This window comes from Pelodiscus sinensis, chromosome 2 (assembly GCF_049634645.1).
Source record: "Pelodiscus sinensis isolate JC-2024 chromosome 2, ASM4963464v1, whole genome shotgun sequence".
Taxonomy (NCBI): domain Eukaryota; kingdom Metazoa; phylum Chordata; order Testudines; family Trionychidae; genus Pelodiscus; species Pelodiscus sinensis.
The window spans coordinates 238,634,805-238,651,166 of NC_134712.1; the positions used below are offsets into that span (position 1 = coordinate 238,634,805).

Sequence of the window (16,362 nt, forward strand, 5' to 3'; positions counted from 1 at the left end):
TTTTAATGGAGGTTTCCTTTGAAATCTGTAAGTGAGTAAACTTTTTATATTCTTCTGTTGAGGTATTAATTACTAAAATAGCTTTCAGGTTTTTCCTGGTTTTAAACACTATGTTAAAGGAGAGAATGTGTAATACCCTCAATACCTCTTGCAACTCAACAGCAAGAAACATTCACTTTTTATGAAATATTTACTCTAAACAAGTTTGATATATGTTTTCCCTCAATTTATTAATACAGATCTCTGATGGCATACATTGCAGAAATTTATTTCAGGGCATGGAAGAAGTCTTCAGGAGAGATCTTAGAGGTACTTACTCTACTTTGAACTTGCTATTAAAATTAGTTCATCTAAAGATTCTTTGAAATTGATCCAGCTACAAGATTAAGGAATTGTTTTCCTTTTGATAATTGTATAGCTCTATACCCAACTTTATACAAAGTTACTCCCTTCAGCTTTGGCCTCTAGGTCTGGTGCTTTATTTGGGAGAGCAGTTTTCTACAAATACTCCTCTGACCCATCTCCTGGGTACCACTTCTGCTTAATCTCCTGTCTTTAGAAGTAATACTGGAAGGAGAAAAGATGATTAATTCACTGTTTGTTATTCTTTGATCTAATTGCCCATTCAAATTCAGATAGCATGTCCATTTTCTCTATTTTCTCAATCTTTTGTGTAATAGTCCTAATTTAGTGGAAAGAATTGAAGGCCATGCCCCCTTTATGCTGGGGAGTTATATCTGCATGTGCATAGCAGGGATATGAACAGGTAACCAATTAACCGCTTCCACAGTAAGCATTGCCCTTAAGAGGTGATGCTTACTAGGTAACTCTTAATTGTTACCCGGGAGCAATCCATAGTCTGCCGCTGGCAGAGGGCTGATGGGTCCCAGCCCATGTGGGGTGCAGAGGGGAGTGGAAATGGTAGAGTTGGGGGGAGGGGCAGGGTGGCTGCCAGCTCCCAGCCTGCGCAAGCCTGCTGATTCCCAGCCCATGAGCTCCTATGGGCTGGCAGCCAACAGCGCTCCCCCCGTCCCCCATCCGTGGGGTGGGAGCCTGCAGTACTGGAGCATCCACTGCACACAGTGCAAAGGTCACTCCAGCCCGGGTGAGGGGTGCCCTCCACACCAGTAGGTTGGAACTTCTGCCTGCCTGCCCCCCATTAAATCAGTTAACCATTAAATTTAACATTTAACCTGTTAACTAATTAAATGGGATTTTACTTACCTAGTACATGGTAGGGATGTTAAATTTAGATTAATAGGGATTTCCATCAACTATTTGATAAGTCTCTAAGGGTGCCTCCACTTTTGAACTGTAGCAAGAACCCTACGGGGCTCCTCCGCTGGCCTTATGCTCCCTGCGGCACCTGAGCTCACAGTAGGGTAGCTCTCAATCCCGCCTCTTCAGCCTCAGGTCCCACCCATCCCTCTTGCTGGATTTTGGAGCTTTCCTCCGCACCATCTTGCCCAGGAACACAGCAGAAAAAATCTTGTTTGGGCTGGTTAATGGTTTTATGTATGAGTGTCTTTTAATGACTTAATAAACCACATGCATATACCATTCATTTCACTAAATAAATATTCTAATTGAAAAAAATAATTTGTGTTCTAAAGTGCTCCTGTGTTTCAAGGAGTTTCAAAAAGTTAATCATTGGATATTTTAGCAGCTTCCTTCAAGAAGTAGCTTTAAATGCCTAATAACCTATCTCTTTACAACTGGTTTTGATAAAAATATCTAGATGCCATTTTATAGTCAAATGCGAGAATCTTTTGTAACTCATAAAACCTAACTGAATATGCTTAGAGTGGATGAGAGGGACTTAGATACTGTTTCATGGATCATAGGTCTGGAAGGGACCTCAAAGTCATTCAGTTTCGTCCCCTGCACTCACGGCAGGTCTGAGTATTAATTTTCAGTGCCTTATACCTTTGCATGAAAGTGATGTGTGCTCTACAAAACTAAAATGATCAATTATTCACTTGAAAATGTTACATTAGTGACACACGCAATTTTCTTCCTCCTCCCTTTGGGCTTTTCTATAACATCTCTTAATACAATCTGTGGCACAGTTGTTTCTGGAATAGTAGTACTTAAGGGGGGGGATAAAACATGTGACCTTCCGCCTGAGGCCCCGCCCCTTTCGCCCAAGGCAAAATTTCAGAAGCCTCTTCTGACTAAAGAATCGGAGAAAGGTAGCGCAATTTGCGTATCTTTTGCCGAAAAAAAGTGGTAGTCTAGACATAGCCTCAGAAATCTTGATTCCAAGTTCTGAGCATAGGTATACTCTTAAATCCATTTTTCAAACTCTGTTCACTCCAGACATTCCTTGACCTCTTGTTCAGGTCTCAGTGTCTCCCTCTATCTTCCTCCTCCCTACACTCACATTGCTATTCCTTTTCTTATTTCTTATTGCTTGGGCACCAGCAGGGGGAAGAGCCATGTTCTCTTTTCCTGTGCTAAGCACCCTGACACAGCCTTTGACGGATGAAAGAACAATCACAGGGAAAGTTAACTGATCTCTGTAGTCCTGAGTTTGATCATGTAAATATGGAAAAAAATAGCTCAAAGTTTTTGCTTTTATTTTATTTCATTTTTCCTGTGAATTTCAGCATTTATTACTACAATCACAAAAAACAAGTAAATGTCAATGGGGAAAAATATTCAGTTTTTTTCTGAGTAAATATCGGGGTTTGTTTTGGTGGAAAGACAGATAGGTGAACCTTTTAATCAGTAGAAGAATGCTTTGATTAATGGAATTCAACGTGATTTCCAGCAAAACTGACATAGAACTCAAATCATAATGTCCTCTCTGAGTTTAAGAAAATACATCTCTAATTCCTAAATAAAATTATTCATCTGAATAAATAGTTTACTTTTACAGACTTACCGGTAGACCTATTATCTTATAAATATTTACATTTAATGTGTGGGCTACACTGTTTGCAGCACATACTCAACTTCATCCTTTGCTCCTATTTTTTTTAATGTTGGATACTTTGTATTCTGAAATTTTTGTTTTGTTCCCATTTTAGTGTGTCAGATCTTTAAAACATTAACTGCAAACAGCGTGAAATAGGTTTGAGATTAATCTGTATGTTCAGACGCTCATACAGAGCTTACATGTGTGCCTGCTTTTGTGTATCTTCTAGTCTAATACATACCCTGTTTAAACAGGCAGCTTTGATGTATTATCGTAATACATATATCTCATGTAACATCTTGTATTTTCCTAATAAAACAAGCTTTTAAATTTATTTGAATGATATAAAAGGAAGATAAAAATTTTAAAAAGAATAATACTTTTGTTAAATATGGATTTTTTTCTATTAACATCTGTTTAAACCAAAAATGAAAGAGCTTCGGTATAAGCAACTGAAAGCAGTATTAAAATATACAGTATCAAACATTAAGTAAAATCACTATCTGTGCTGCCTATAATCTGTAGTTTGTAATGCATTTTTTTACTTTAGATTCTTGAGGTAAATTGCATTCAGGATTTCATGCATCATGGAATTCATCTTCCTCGAAGTTCTCCAGTGCATCCTAAAGTGAGAGAGGTATGTTACTATAAAACATGACATTAAGTACTAGCAAATTATATTTTGTAAAGTCATTTTCAATATCTAATTACAGTAGTATGAGAATTCTCTATTTTTACACTATTCTTAATACAGATATAGTTATTTGATTCTGAAAGTCTACTAATTAGGTTTTGCTAACTTGAACAAGTTATGGGGCTCACTCATACAAATTTAGCTTGGGTTCAAGATAAAAAAGAAGGATTATACACAACTTAATATACATTTGTTCAATTCCATATTAAACTAAAATCTGTTTTAAAAGTTTTTACACACTTTCCTGCATTATTTTGAAACTAAGTATTGTGTCTTATGTAAAAGCATAGTGACCTCGACTAGAAAGTAAGACACACTGCTACTTTATTTGATGAGTGAAATGAAAAGGTAGATAATAGAGATAGTGGAAAATTAGATTCTAACGTTCATTATTCGGTAATCTTTCATGGGAAAGATTTTTTTTCTCTCGTGACTTTATTGTCCCCTGTTTTTAAAATTGCATTGTTAGGTGTGCCCATCACATGTAAATTGTTTTTAAGAAGTCAGCTTTAAAAACCATTAGTTCCCAGCTGAATGCCAATACAGCTTTTTAGAGGTATAGTTACGTGCTGCTGTTCTTAAGGGAATTTTTTACCTCTTGTTGTGCAGACATAGCCTATTTTATTGCCATAGGTTGTCATGGTGTCTGGCAGCCCATGCTCTTCATGTCTGTTCATTGTGCTAGTAAAAACTGCTTCTTGAAGAGGATTCATATTTCCCAAATCAGCTCTTGCTTCTCATTCACAACTAAGTTTATATTGTGGGACAGTGTTGTAGTCATGAAAATAGATCCTTCTTTGAAATTACAGGGAGACCACTCCCTCCTTCTAGCAGTTGTGAATTGAAGTTCTGTGCATGGCAACTTAATAAGAACTCCATTCCTGAGAGAGCTAACCACTCATGGTCAGTTCAGTGTGGTGTGGGTGTTTGTGTTTTTGGGGAGGAGTAGCAGGGGGAATTCAATAGGGTAATGCTTTGGAAAAGCCCAGCTGCTAGACTTTTACCACCTTCCTCTAACGCGGGGATGGGCAAGATACATCTTGCAGGCTGGATCCAGCATGCCAAGCTCTTTGATCTGGCCCATGGCCTGCCCTACCACACTCCTGCCCCCAAGCCATTTGAGATGAAAAACCATCACATGCTTCTTCATGAGGCATCCTTGGGGGTGCTCCACATTAGGTGCTGAGCGTTGCAGCACCTCTCGACGGATTTTTCTCTAGCAGTGCATTGGGGGCTGCTCATATGTGGTGCACACAGGCCTCCTGCGGGACCACTAGTGGGAACTCGATTATACAGCCCTCAACAACATATTCAGCCGATGGGGCTTCCCATACATAGACCTATTCGCCACCAGAGCCAACAAAAATGCCTAATGTATTGCTCCAGGGAAGGCATGCAGAAACAGTCCCTCAGGGATGCTCTCATTCTAACATGGAACTCACCCCTTGATTATGCCTTCCCCCCATTTCCCCTCCTCAACAGAGTCCTGATAAAGACACTGAGGGACAAAGCAAAAATCATCCTCCTTGCACCTTGTTGGCCTCACCAACTGTGGTTTCCCCTCCTACACAGGATGGCATGACATCACCCAATCACGTTTCTAAGCAATCCAAACATTCTATACCAACCGGGAATCACGTTTCCTCACCCTCAGTTCCCGACACTCCATCTCAAGGTGTGGTACCTTGATGGTTCACGGGCATAGAACTTTGTTGCCAGCAGGTGAGTGATGTTCTATTACAAAGCAGGGCTTCTGCAACAAGAAAAACATACATTAATAAATGGACCTGATTCACTCACTGGGCGACCTCCCGTAATATACCACCACAAGATGTACCACTCCCTGCAATTTTAGAATATTTGCTACACCTCAAACAATCACAGCTCTCTCTCAGTTGCATCAGAGTACACTTGGCAGCGATTACGACCTTCTATGTACCAGTGGAGGACACCACAGTGTTCGCACACCTGATAACCAAGCGATTTCTAAAAAGTCTACAGGCTCTATACCCAGATGCTGCAGTCCCTTGAGAACCATGGGACTTGCACATAGTATTAACAACATTCACAAAGCCACCATTTGAACCTATGGCTACATACTCTCTAACTCATTTAACATCAAAGACGGCTTTCTTGGTGGCAATAACCTCAGCTCATAGAGTGAGCGAGATGGCAGCCCTCATGGCTAAATCAACCTTTACTATCTTTTTCCAAAGACAAAGTCTCCATGCGACCACATCCTAAGTTTTTATCTAAGGTGCACTCCTCTTTCCACTTAAATCAAACGATATACTTACCAGTATTCTTTCCAAAGCCTCATGCTAATGCTTTTGAAGCACAGGTGCACACCCTAGATGTCAGAAAGGCACTTTCCTTCTATATCCATAGAACTAAACCTTTCACATCGTCTCCACAACTCTTCATCTCCATTGCAGATCACAGCAAGGGAAAACAAATATTGTCACAGAGATTATCACATTGGATTTCAGAATGCATTGCTACATGCTATTTGCTAAATGACTTCCCTCCGCCGGTTCCAATCCGAGCACACTCCACAAGAGCGGTTGACACTTCCATCACTTACCTGAGGAAAGTTCCCGTGGACAACATATGTGCAGCAGCCACATGGACATCAGAAAACACTTTCGCAAAACATTATGCACTTGCCTCGGGACCTCTCCAGCATACTAAACTAGCAAAAGCTGTATTACATACCTACCTCTGGAAATTTCCACTACATGCATCTGACAAAGTGGATCTTTGCCCACGAAACCTTATGCTCCAATACATCTGTTAGTCTATAAGGTGCTATAGGACTCCTTGCTGCTTTTGCAGATCCAGACTAACATGGCTACCCCTCTGATACTAGTTCTTACCATTTAGGAGTTCTTGAACAAACAGATGGACAGACAGACTCACTCACTTTCAGACAAACTCTCTAAAGTATACAGATTAAGGAACAGCTGAGGACCTCGGTATTAAAGGCACTGATAGGTTTTTTTATCTTGTATCTTGTGTGGAGTGAAAATGTCCTCTTCTGACTAATGATGTTAAGTATTAAGTAAATGACTAATTGTGTACTTGATACAATTTTTATAGGGTACACAAGTAAGACAATAAGGGACTGCTGGGGCTCTGCAATTTAAATGTAGTAGGAACCGCATGTGTAGGCAGCCCAGCTTCTACTACATTTAAACTGCAGAGCCCTAACAGGACTAGGTCTGGGTCCCAGTGTGAGCCAGGACTGCTTCAGTCCCTGCTCGGGCTGCGTTGAGACCACTGTGGCTCTGTCTTTCAAAATGTAATAAGAGCTGCTGTGCCTTCGCCTTCCCCATACTGCAAAGACAGTGCTCTTACGCCAGCTCCCCCCAGTTCCTTCTCCCCCCACACTGCCTCTGATATAGAGGCAGTGGTGGGGGGGGGGGTAAGGGAATACAAGTAGTCGACTCGACTACCCTCTTTACATCCTTACTTCTGATCAAGGCATGTCTCAATTCCTTTAATAATAATTTACAATGATAATGTATTTGGAGGACACCAACTACTAAGTAATGTTCCTTTTTATAAAGAATATAAAGGGGAATTTGTGCCTCCCATTTATGCTTCTTCATCACTAAAAGTGCAGTCTTTCTCCTCCTCTCTCAAAAAATTATCAATAATAAAGATAAAATGGAGCTGAGAAAAAGGCATTCTTGCCATTATTTTTACTTTTCTAATTGTACTTCTGGGTAGCTTTGAGCTAGTGAGAGAAAATAACTGTTTCTGCTTTTCCTATTTTAAAATGAAAAGACTTTAATGCATAGACTAGCTTGACCTAACAAACTGCACAGACGTGATTCAAAATTTTTTGTATTTTATATACTAAAATATCATTTTTCTTTTTAAAAGACTTAGTGAAATAAAACAATCTACCTTTCTCAAATGTATTGAACCTAGCACATGAAATGTATTTCATGCATTAACATTGGTGTTGCCTTGACAGTTGCTGAGTTACTTTCACAAACAAAGTAAAGTTCGTCAGGGGGTTGAAGAAATGCTGTATAGATTGTATCAACCTATCCTTTGGAGAGCATTAAAGGTAATTCTTCTTTACGGGATTTTCTCAATTTGCAGTTGGTGTAACATATTGATTTTTTTTCCTTTTTAAAATGTCATGGTTTTTATAAATAGTTGTCTTAAAAACAAAATGTCTATGAAAATGGGTCCTGCATAAGTAGGAACTTAATTTCATCCAAAGTGGCTTTAAAGTATGTAGACGTAAAAGAATGTGGTCTCATATAATTGTGTTGTGTATATACATTTGTGTACTGTGCTCATCACTGGAGGGGTTGCGATTGCTCTGGAGGATAGGGTCATAATTCAAAATGATCTGGACAAATTGAGGAAATGGTCTGAGGTAAACAGGATGAAGTTTAATGAAGACAAATGCAAAGTGCTCCACTTAGGAAGGAACAATCAGTTTCACACATACAGAATGGGAAGCGACTGTCTAGGAAGGAGTATGGCAGAAAAGGATCTAGGGGTTATAGTGGACCACAAGTTGAATATGAGTCAGCAGTGTGATGCCGTTGCAAAGAAAGCAAACATGATTCTGGGATGCATTAACAGGTGTGTTATGAGCAAGACACGAGAAGTCATTCTTCCACTCTAATCTGTGCTGGTTAGGCCTCAATTGGAGTATTGTGTTCAGTTCTGGGCACCACATTTCAAGAAAGATGTGGAGAAACTGGAGAAGGTCCAGAGAAGAGCAACGAGAATAATTAAAGGTCTGGAGAACATGACCTATGAAGGAAGGCTGAAAGAATTGAAAAGAGAAGATTGAGGGGGGACATGATAGCCGTTTTCAGGTATCTAAAAGGGTGTCATAAGGAGAAGGGAGAAAACTTGTTCATCTTGGCCTCTGAGGATAGAACAAGAAGCAATGGGCTTAAACTGCAGCAAGGGAGGTTTAGGTTGGACGTTAGGAAAAAGTTCCTAACTGTCAGGGTGGTCAAAGACTGGAATGAATTGCCCAGGGAATCCCCATCTGTGGAGATATTTAAGAGTAGGTTAGATAAATGTCTATCAGGGATGGTCTAGACAGTATTTGGTCCTGCCATGAGGGCAGGGGACTGGACTCGATGACCTCTCGAGGTCCCTTCCAGTCCTAGTATTCTATGATTTACTGTAGGGAGAGACTGGCAGTGGGGAAAAAGATCCACAAGTGGGTAGGCATTGGGGTAAAGCTTCAAATCCCTGCAGCGGGAGCGGGAGCCTTCATCTGCTGTAGTAAAGGGAGGGGTGGTGAGTCAGAAACACAAGAAGAATTGCTTTTTGCCTCCCGAGGCCCTGGAGGTTGAGTGTGAGACTGCCCTTGAGTTTCCCACCACCTGTGTCCTGCGGCTTCTGGGCGTGAAGGACATGGAAGTGGGTGAGTAGGGAAAGCTATTCTGTACAGGGAATGGGGGAGGTAGGATCCTTCTCCAGGCTCTTGCCAGGCTCTCCATTACAGCTGTCAAGGATAAAAAGATATTCTTCTGATGCTTCGTTTGCAGTTACCTGCACACTATCCTGTCTTGCTACTCTATCCTCTCCTCCGGGAACATATTCCTCCACTACATTTGCTCCTTAAACATGTCTTGTCTTGTCTGTTTTCACCAGAGTATGTATATGAGCTGGATAGCTGCTGGAGCCCAGGGAGTACATAGCAAGCTAAGTTGCCTGCTGTTCCTGCTGAAATGAAAAGTTACAAGGGCACATGTTATAGGGTTCCTCTGTGTCTTTGAAGACAATATGCTCTGATAACTCAATTTACATCTAATCTAGAATTTACTGGTTGGGCAGAGCTTTGAAATGTAGAAGTTATGCCTTGCTTAAAAATTAGAATTTCTGTTTGATTAAAAGTACTGAACTTATAGTGGTGTGTAGTAAGTTCAGTCCTGTGTGCGAGCGCCCCATGGTGGCTAAAGGGGTCTTGCAGAATTTAAGTCACCTGTCTATGGGCGAGTCAAAGTTCAGTCCTTGGCCAAGGTTCAAACCTTTTCTTTTATGCCCTTGCTTGGGTGTGGTTTGCAGGAAGTTGGGGGGGGGGGGGACCCAGGCCCACCCACTCCTCTGGGTCCCGGCCCAGGGACCCTATATGTAGCAATTACCTGCCAAGTTTCAAGGGCAGTAATTGTGAACATGTACCTGGGCCACTTCCCTGGGATGCCTTTTTCATCCAGCCCTTCTCTAGGGGCTTGTTGCTGAATTCCTCTTGTCCGGGATTCTGCAGAGTTGCCGCTGGCTAGCCTTTAGCTGCAGGATCTAGCTCCGCTCAGTTCTGAGGGCCTAGCTTCCACTTGGAGCTGTCCACAATTCTAGCATTCCCCAGTCAGCCCAGAGGTCTGCCTGAGTTGAGCCCCAGGAAGGAACTGACTGGCCTTAGCTAGCAGCTCCTTAAATAGCAGCCTGCTGTACCCTGATTGGCTTCAGTGAAGGTTGCCCCTCTACCCTGCTCAGAGGACCTCTCCACCGCTCCTGCTGTTGGCCAGGGTGCTGAAAGGCCTCCAATGGGGAGGTCGGGCTTTGTCCTCCCCATCACAGATAATTTGAAAAATATTTGTCAGATAAGTTTTAATAAAAAGTACCAATTTTATGAACAATTCCTTTCTTTCTCCATTGTAACAGGCTAGAAACTCAGAAGTTCGATCAAATGCAGCATTATTATTTGTTGAAGCATTTCCTATTCGTGATCCCCATTTTAACAATGAGGATATGGATAATGAAATTCAAAGACAGTTTGAAGAACTTTTTGTAAGTTTTCATGAAGACAAAATGTGCAAACAATGTTATAAAATTTACTTGGGATTAAGACCATTTGACACACATGTACTATAATTAATGGAGTAAGGAGATTGAGAGTGTTATCCACAGGAAAGAGTGAAGAAATGTGCAATTAGATTCAATTAATCTTGTGCATGTGCTGGTATTGCGTAGAATAGTGATGTTTTGGAAAGGGATCTTAAATACTCATGATGTGACGGTTTACATGAATTGAGCTACAAGTTTGATATAAACATACTAAGAGAGCTCTTAGGAAAGCCAGATAACACTGCTTGCAGACATTCATAACATATTTACTCAGGATACAATGCGGGGAGGGAGGGTCTGCGCTTAATTACTTTGTGGTACAACAGCTAAAAATGTGCAATGAATGCCTAATCTTAAATATCTGCAGCTCTTATGATGGAGTGACTAAACAGAAGTATGAAGGAGATTAGAATTAATATAATGAATTAGAAAGGTGAGTTTATTCCTCAAGTAGTGTTTTATTCTGTTTGGGAAAACATACTTTTGTATTGACAAGAATAAATATTTGATCACTGAAGATCCAGCTTTCAAGGTTGTTGCCTCATAAATACTGGACAGTGAGAGTTAACAATTAGGTGCATAAAGATATAACCTTGGGGGTAAGATTTTCAAGTGTCTTAAGTGATTTTCATGCCCACATCTCATTGATTTTCAGTTCTGAATTTTGGAAATCCTACTCTAAGGGTGGTGTTTTTTTTAAATCATCACAAATATTTGTACCTTAATTTTGTTTTCTAGCTAAAAACTTGTTTAATACAGGTTGAACCTTTCTAGTCTGGCATGCTCTGATCTGGTAAAATCTGTGCGCTGGCATGATTTTGGTTAGCTGGATGTCCATTTATGAAGGGTGTGGCCATTTCCTACGGTCCCATAAAATGTGTTTACAACCACTAGCCCTGGCTCTCGGTGTTCTGTGCTGATACTTAGCTCTAATTTACTCCTGAATGTCTATGAGTGTTGGCAATGCTGCTAGACAATATTGACCTCCTGTGGTTCAGCAAATTCTCTGATTCAGCACTGATCCCAAGGGTGCCAGACTAGAGAGGTTCAATCTATAATAGCAATAAGCACGCATTTGGAGATTATTCCAAATATGCAGTCAATGCATACATGAAATTTTGTTTCCTCCTCTTGTTTGTTTGTAGAGTCTTTTAGAAGATCCTCAACCATTGGTCCGCTCTACAGGGGTACTTGGTGTTAGTAAAATAACATCCAAATACTGGGAGATGATTCCGGCAACCATCCTTGCTGAGCTTTTAAAAAAACTTATTGGAGATCTGGCTTTTGATGTAACCTCAGCTGATGTTCGCTGTTCTGTTTTTAAGGTATATTTATATACAGACTTTGAAAACTTCTATTGGTAGTAAATTTTTAGGTTTTCATTAAAGCATGTGGTTGGGAAGTTAATAGACGCCAACTTTAGTAGAAGGCCTGCTTTTTGTAAAACCATTTGATTCTTCTTCAAGTTGGTCTTTGCATAATTTCTCTTGTGATGTACTTCCTCTTGTAAGTTTTGCAAATGTAGAAAAAAACGCCTTCTAGGAGTGAACAAGCATCCATGTCTGATACCAAATATTTAGTGGCGCATTTGAGTAGCTATGTGATCCCCAACCATCTCAATTCCTCTCTGTGACCACATGAAGGTGGAAAGACTTTGAATGTGGAAAGGCTATTTTTACCAGATTTTCTTGTTTAGATAACACTCAATAACTAAACATATATATTTAATCATATAACTATGAAAATATTTCCAGCTTGTTTTAAAGATATGTCGTCTGACCCAAAAAAAGTGAGTAGAGAGAGAGAGAAACCTGGAAAAGTATTGTGTATTGTACTCCATTGTCAGCCTTCCCATGGTTGGATATATATTTCTTTCTGTTTGTTGGGGAAGGCTGTTCCCCAGATAGTTCAGTATACCAAGATTTATTGGTCAACACCATCTAAGAAATGTCAGAGACTGACTACCTGGGCATAAACATGTTGTCCTTGGATACCAGAGATAAACAAAACACTGCCTCATGGCATTAATAAGAAATAATTAAGAGGTTTGAGTTGTTCTTGATGTAAATGAAACAATGGGCACTGTGTTCAATAACTGTAATCATTTTAGCAGTTTTTATATGTCTGCTGTTTTGTTTTTTTATTCAGTGTGATATTTCTGTTGCAGTGTCTGCCTATAATTTTGGATAACAAACTAAGCCACCCATTATTGGAACAGCTCCTGCCAACAGTAAAATACAGTCTCCATGACAATTCTGAGAAAGTGCGAGTGGCTTTTGTTGATATGCTGCTGAAAATTAAGGCGCTCAGGGCTGCAAAGGTAGGATAAATAGGACTTGGTAGGCAGCACACAGGACATGTAAACAGAATTAGGCTATTTAGCCTCAAAGATGTATATTTACCAATACTTCAGTCAATCAGTTGTGAGAATACTTAACCGATAATTTGCATAGACTTGCAGGAAATTGTTTTAATGGTCATGTACGTCCCATTAAATGTTTGAGATGTAAAATCCTGGGTAGTGGTATTTAAGAATTTCATGCAATATATTTGAAAATTATGTTAGTGTTATGGTAGTCTAGATTCTTGATAAGTACCAGGTAAGTAAAGCTATTGTCCTATGATCTTCCTGCCTCTCCATGATTGTTTCGATGGAAATTGGGTATCTCTAATAAATACTGCCACGCCAGGAGATTACTGCATCAAAATATTTACCTCAAGTGAGGAACAAACTCCCCATATGACAAGTTAATCTTTTCTTCTCAGATTCTTACTAACTTTAGTTTATTCTTGATTGATACTGCTCATTTCCATTTTTAAATAACAAAAACAGGTTCTGTTCTTGCCTTTTTTCTATTGGGCCAGTAGCTACTTAAGAAAAGAGGGCATAGAGAATCAGTCTTCTGGGACCAGAACAGACAGGAGAATCAAAATAGAAGCATTTTATGGGGCAGAGCCACTGCTGGAGAAAGAATATTCATGAGCTCAGAGAAGAAGGGAACCAAGTCACAGAGAATAATGTGAGCCAACATGGAGGTGAGAGAGATGGGATGGACAGATGAAATAAAATTATCCTCCTTAAAAGAAAAGATTAAACAGTCCAATATTTGCTACTGAGAGGCTCTACAATTTCAAATACAGGAGATGGTCTAGCTAAAATACTGGTGTCAAAGCAGTATTTCCAAATAGTTTCTTCTTCAACAGAGATAGCATGGAGTGGCAGGAAGATCATGGATACTAATGGTTGTGCTGGAATTGCAAGTTATGCATCAATGGAAATCTTAGGCCTTGTCTCTAGTGGTATGTTTGGTCGCCAAAAAATGTCTTTTATTGACAAAACAGTGAAAGCGTACACACTATAAGTTTGGACCTCCCTGGACTGGCACCCTCAGGACCTGACCTGTCCCAGATGATGGATTTTGCCAAACTAGAAGAAATCATTGCTGGCCCCCCTGCCACCAGCCTCTTCCACTGCCACCAGCCTCTTCCTGGCCGGCTCCCCATCTCTTGCTGGCCTCACTGCCTCCATGCGCACCGGGCTCTTGCTGCAGCACCTGGCAACCTACCGCCTCCTCTGCACCCCTATGCCTGCTGCTGCGCCATGTAGCCCTGCTGCCTCTGCATCAGGTTCATGCTGCACTACTGGTCAGTGCACTACTGTGCATGGGGTTCCCACTGTCCTGCTGGGAAGCCCCACTACTGTGCGCCCCGTGGAGCCCGGGGTCAGTTAGGGACTTCTCCGCTGACCCTGAGCTCCATGCTGCGCTGCCACTTTGAAACGCTGTAGGGAGCCCAGCATCATCAGGCTCCATGTGGCATTTCAAAGGGGCAGCACCATATCGAGTCCAGGATCAGCAGGAGCCCCCAGCTGATCCTGGGCTCCATGCAGCGTTGCTGCTTTGAAATGCCACGTGCAATCTGGATCTGGCCCCAGGCTCCATGCAGCACTGTCGCTTTGAAGTACTCCCTCTTCTTCCCCCACCCTTGTTGCCTCTTTCTGATAGAGGGAGCATGGGGTGGGGGGAGCGACGAGTTGACAATCCTGTCGACTATCCAATAAGAATTTATCTGATAGTTGACCAGTCCTTAACATTCCTAGCCCTTGTAGTACCTACCTAATTCACTTAGGCTACAGCAGGCTTGCTGTTCACTCTCAGCCCTCCTTGGACATTTTTCTGCAATGGCTTTGTTTTATTTTGTTTTATCACCCTCTGAGGAGAGGAAACAAAATTTCTGAAAAAAAGAAAAAAAAAAGAATTCCACAGTTCTGAACACATATTGAACAATGAAAAGAAAGCAAAATATCAAATAGCTTATCATTAAGTGAGCACTGATGGAGGCAGGATACTTTGGGGGGGGGGGGGGGAATAGTATGTTATCCTGTAATTAAAGACACTCATAATGCACAGGCAACCTTAATTCTATCATTTACTAACTCTTGGGTGCTTGACTTAGTAATCATAACATAGTCTTTTCTTTATAATTAAAATGACTTGTTAAGGAAAGCTCATACAATTATCTTTTCTACTGGGGAAAAATAGTTTCCAGTAGATTAATACAAACAAGGTATTTCCCTAGTAATATGATTGTATTAATTTATATAGATTTCTCACTTTTTTAAACTACTGCTACTCCTTTTAGCCGGTTTTCACTTTGTCTTCTTTAGTGGATGGTGAGGGGGGAGGTTCCAGTTACATACCATTTCATTTTGACCCAAACCAAGCTTTTTAGGTTTTAGTTTTGTTCAGAGTCAATGTTTTGGTTCAGAAAGTAATTAACAAAAAAGGTAATATCTTGTTTCTCCTTCCCTTCTTCTTTAACTTTCTCCCCATTCCCACTTTTTTAAAAAAATAAAAAAGTTCTGGAAGATTTGTCCCATGGAGCATCTGCTGACTCGTCTTGAAGTTGATTCACGCCCTGTATCGCGTCGCTTAGTAAATCTCCTGTTTAACTCTTTCTTGCCTGTTAATCAACCTGAGGAGGTATGGTGTGAACGCTGTGTTACACTAATACAGATGAATCCAGCAGCAGCCAGAAAATTCTATCGGCATGCTTATGAGTACACTGCTCCCACCAACATAGGTAAAGTACTGAACACTACAAAAGTCCTGGAAATGTCAATTTTATAATACTTATATAACATTAAGTTGTCTCCAATAGTTTTAGCAGTAATAGACCACTGTTGTATCTTTGCTTTTCACATAAAATTAGTAGAGAAATTTTAAAGGTCTTAACTCCAGTAAGGGCACATTCTAGCACCCCTCTATAAAACTTCAGTGTGTTATAGTGATTTCAGTCCTCAATTATTCTCTTTGCAAGTAATGAAGATCTAAAGGTTACATCAACCTGTCAGCTCAGCCTCATTGTGTGTGGGTGCAGAGGTAGCAGTAAGTTTAGTATCCATGTTTTCTCTTTGGGTACGTCTAGACTACATGCCTCTGTCGCCAGAGGCATGTAGATTAGGCTACCAGACATAGGAAAATGAAGCGGCGATTTAAATAATCGCCGCTTCATTTAAATTTACATGGCTGCCACGCTGAGCCGACAAACAGCTGATCAGCTGTTTGTCGGCTCAGCGCGATAGTCTGGACGTGCAGGTGTCGACATCAAAGGTATTTGTCGACCACCCAGGTAAACCTCATCCCAGGAGGCATACCTGGATGGTCGACAAATACCTTTGATGTCGACACCCGCACGTCCAGACTATCGCGCTGAGCCGACAAACAGCTGATCAGCTGTTTGTCGGCTCAGCGTGGCAGCCATGTAAATTTAAATGAAGCGGCGATTATTTAAATCGCCGCTTCATTTTCCTATGTCTGGTAGCCTAATCTACATGCCTCTGGCGACAGAGGCATGTAGTCTAGACGTACCCTTTCTTAAAATAAGACTGACTAACCACCTTACAGGAATGTAGTGA

At 40.8% G+C, this 16,362-nt stretch overlaps 1 protein-coding gene across 4 annotated transcripts in view; it reads left to right on the forward strand.

Moving 5' to 3' along the window:
* NCAPG2 (non-SMC condensin II complex subunit G2) overlaps nt 1-16,362 on the forward strand; it is a 116,715-nt gene that overhangs the window by 37,284 nt on the left and 63,069 nt on the right. For all 4 annotated transcript variants that reach the window (XM_075922741.1, XM_075922744.1, XM_075922742.1 and 1 more), the window contains 7 exons: nt 240-309; nt 3,471-3,557; nt 7,597-7,692; nt 10,263-10,388; nt 11,591-11,770; nt 12,613-12,765; nt 15,305-15,527. In XM_075922741.1, coding sequence (XP_075778856.1) covers nt 240-309; nt 3,471-3,557; nt 7,597-7,692; nt 10,263-10,388; nt 11,591-11,770; nt 12,613-12,765; nt 15,305-15,527 — 935 coding nt within the window. The remainder of the gene's footprint in view (nt 1-239; nt 310-3,470; nt 3,558-7,596; nt 7,693-10,262; nt 10,389-11,590; nt 11,771-12,612; nt 12,766-15,304; nt 15,528-16,362) is intronic.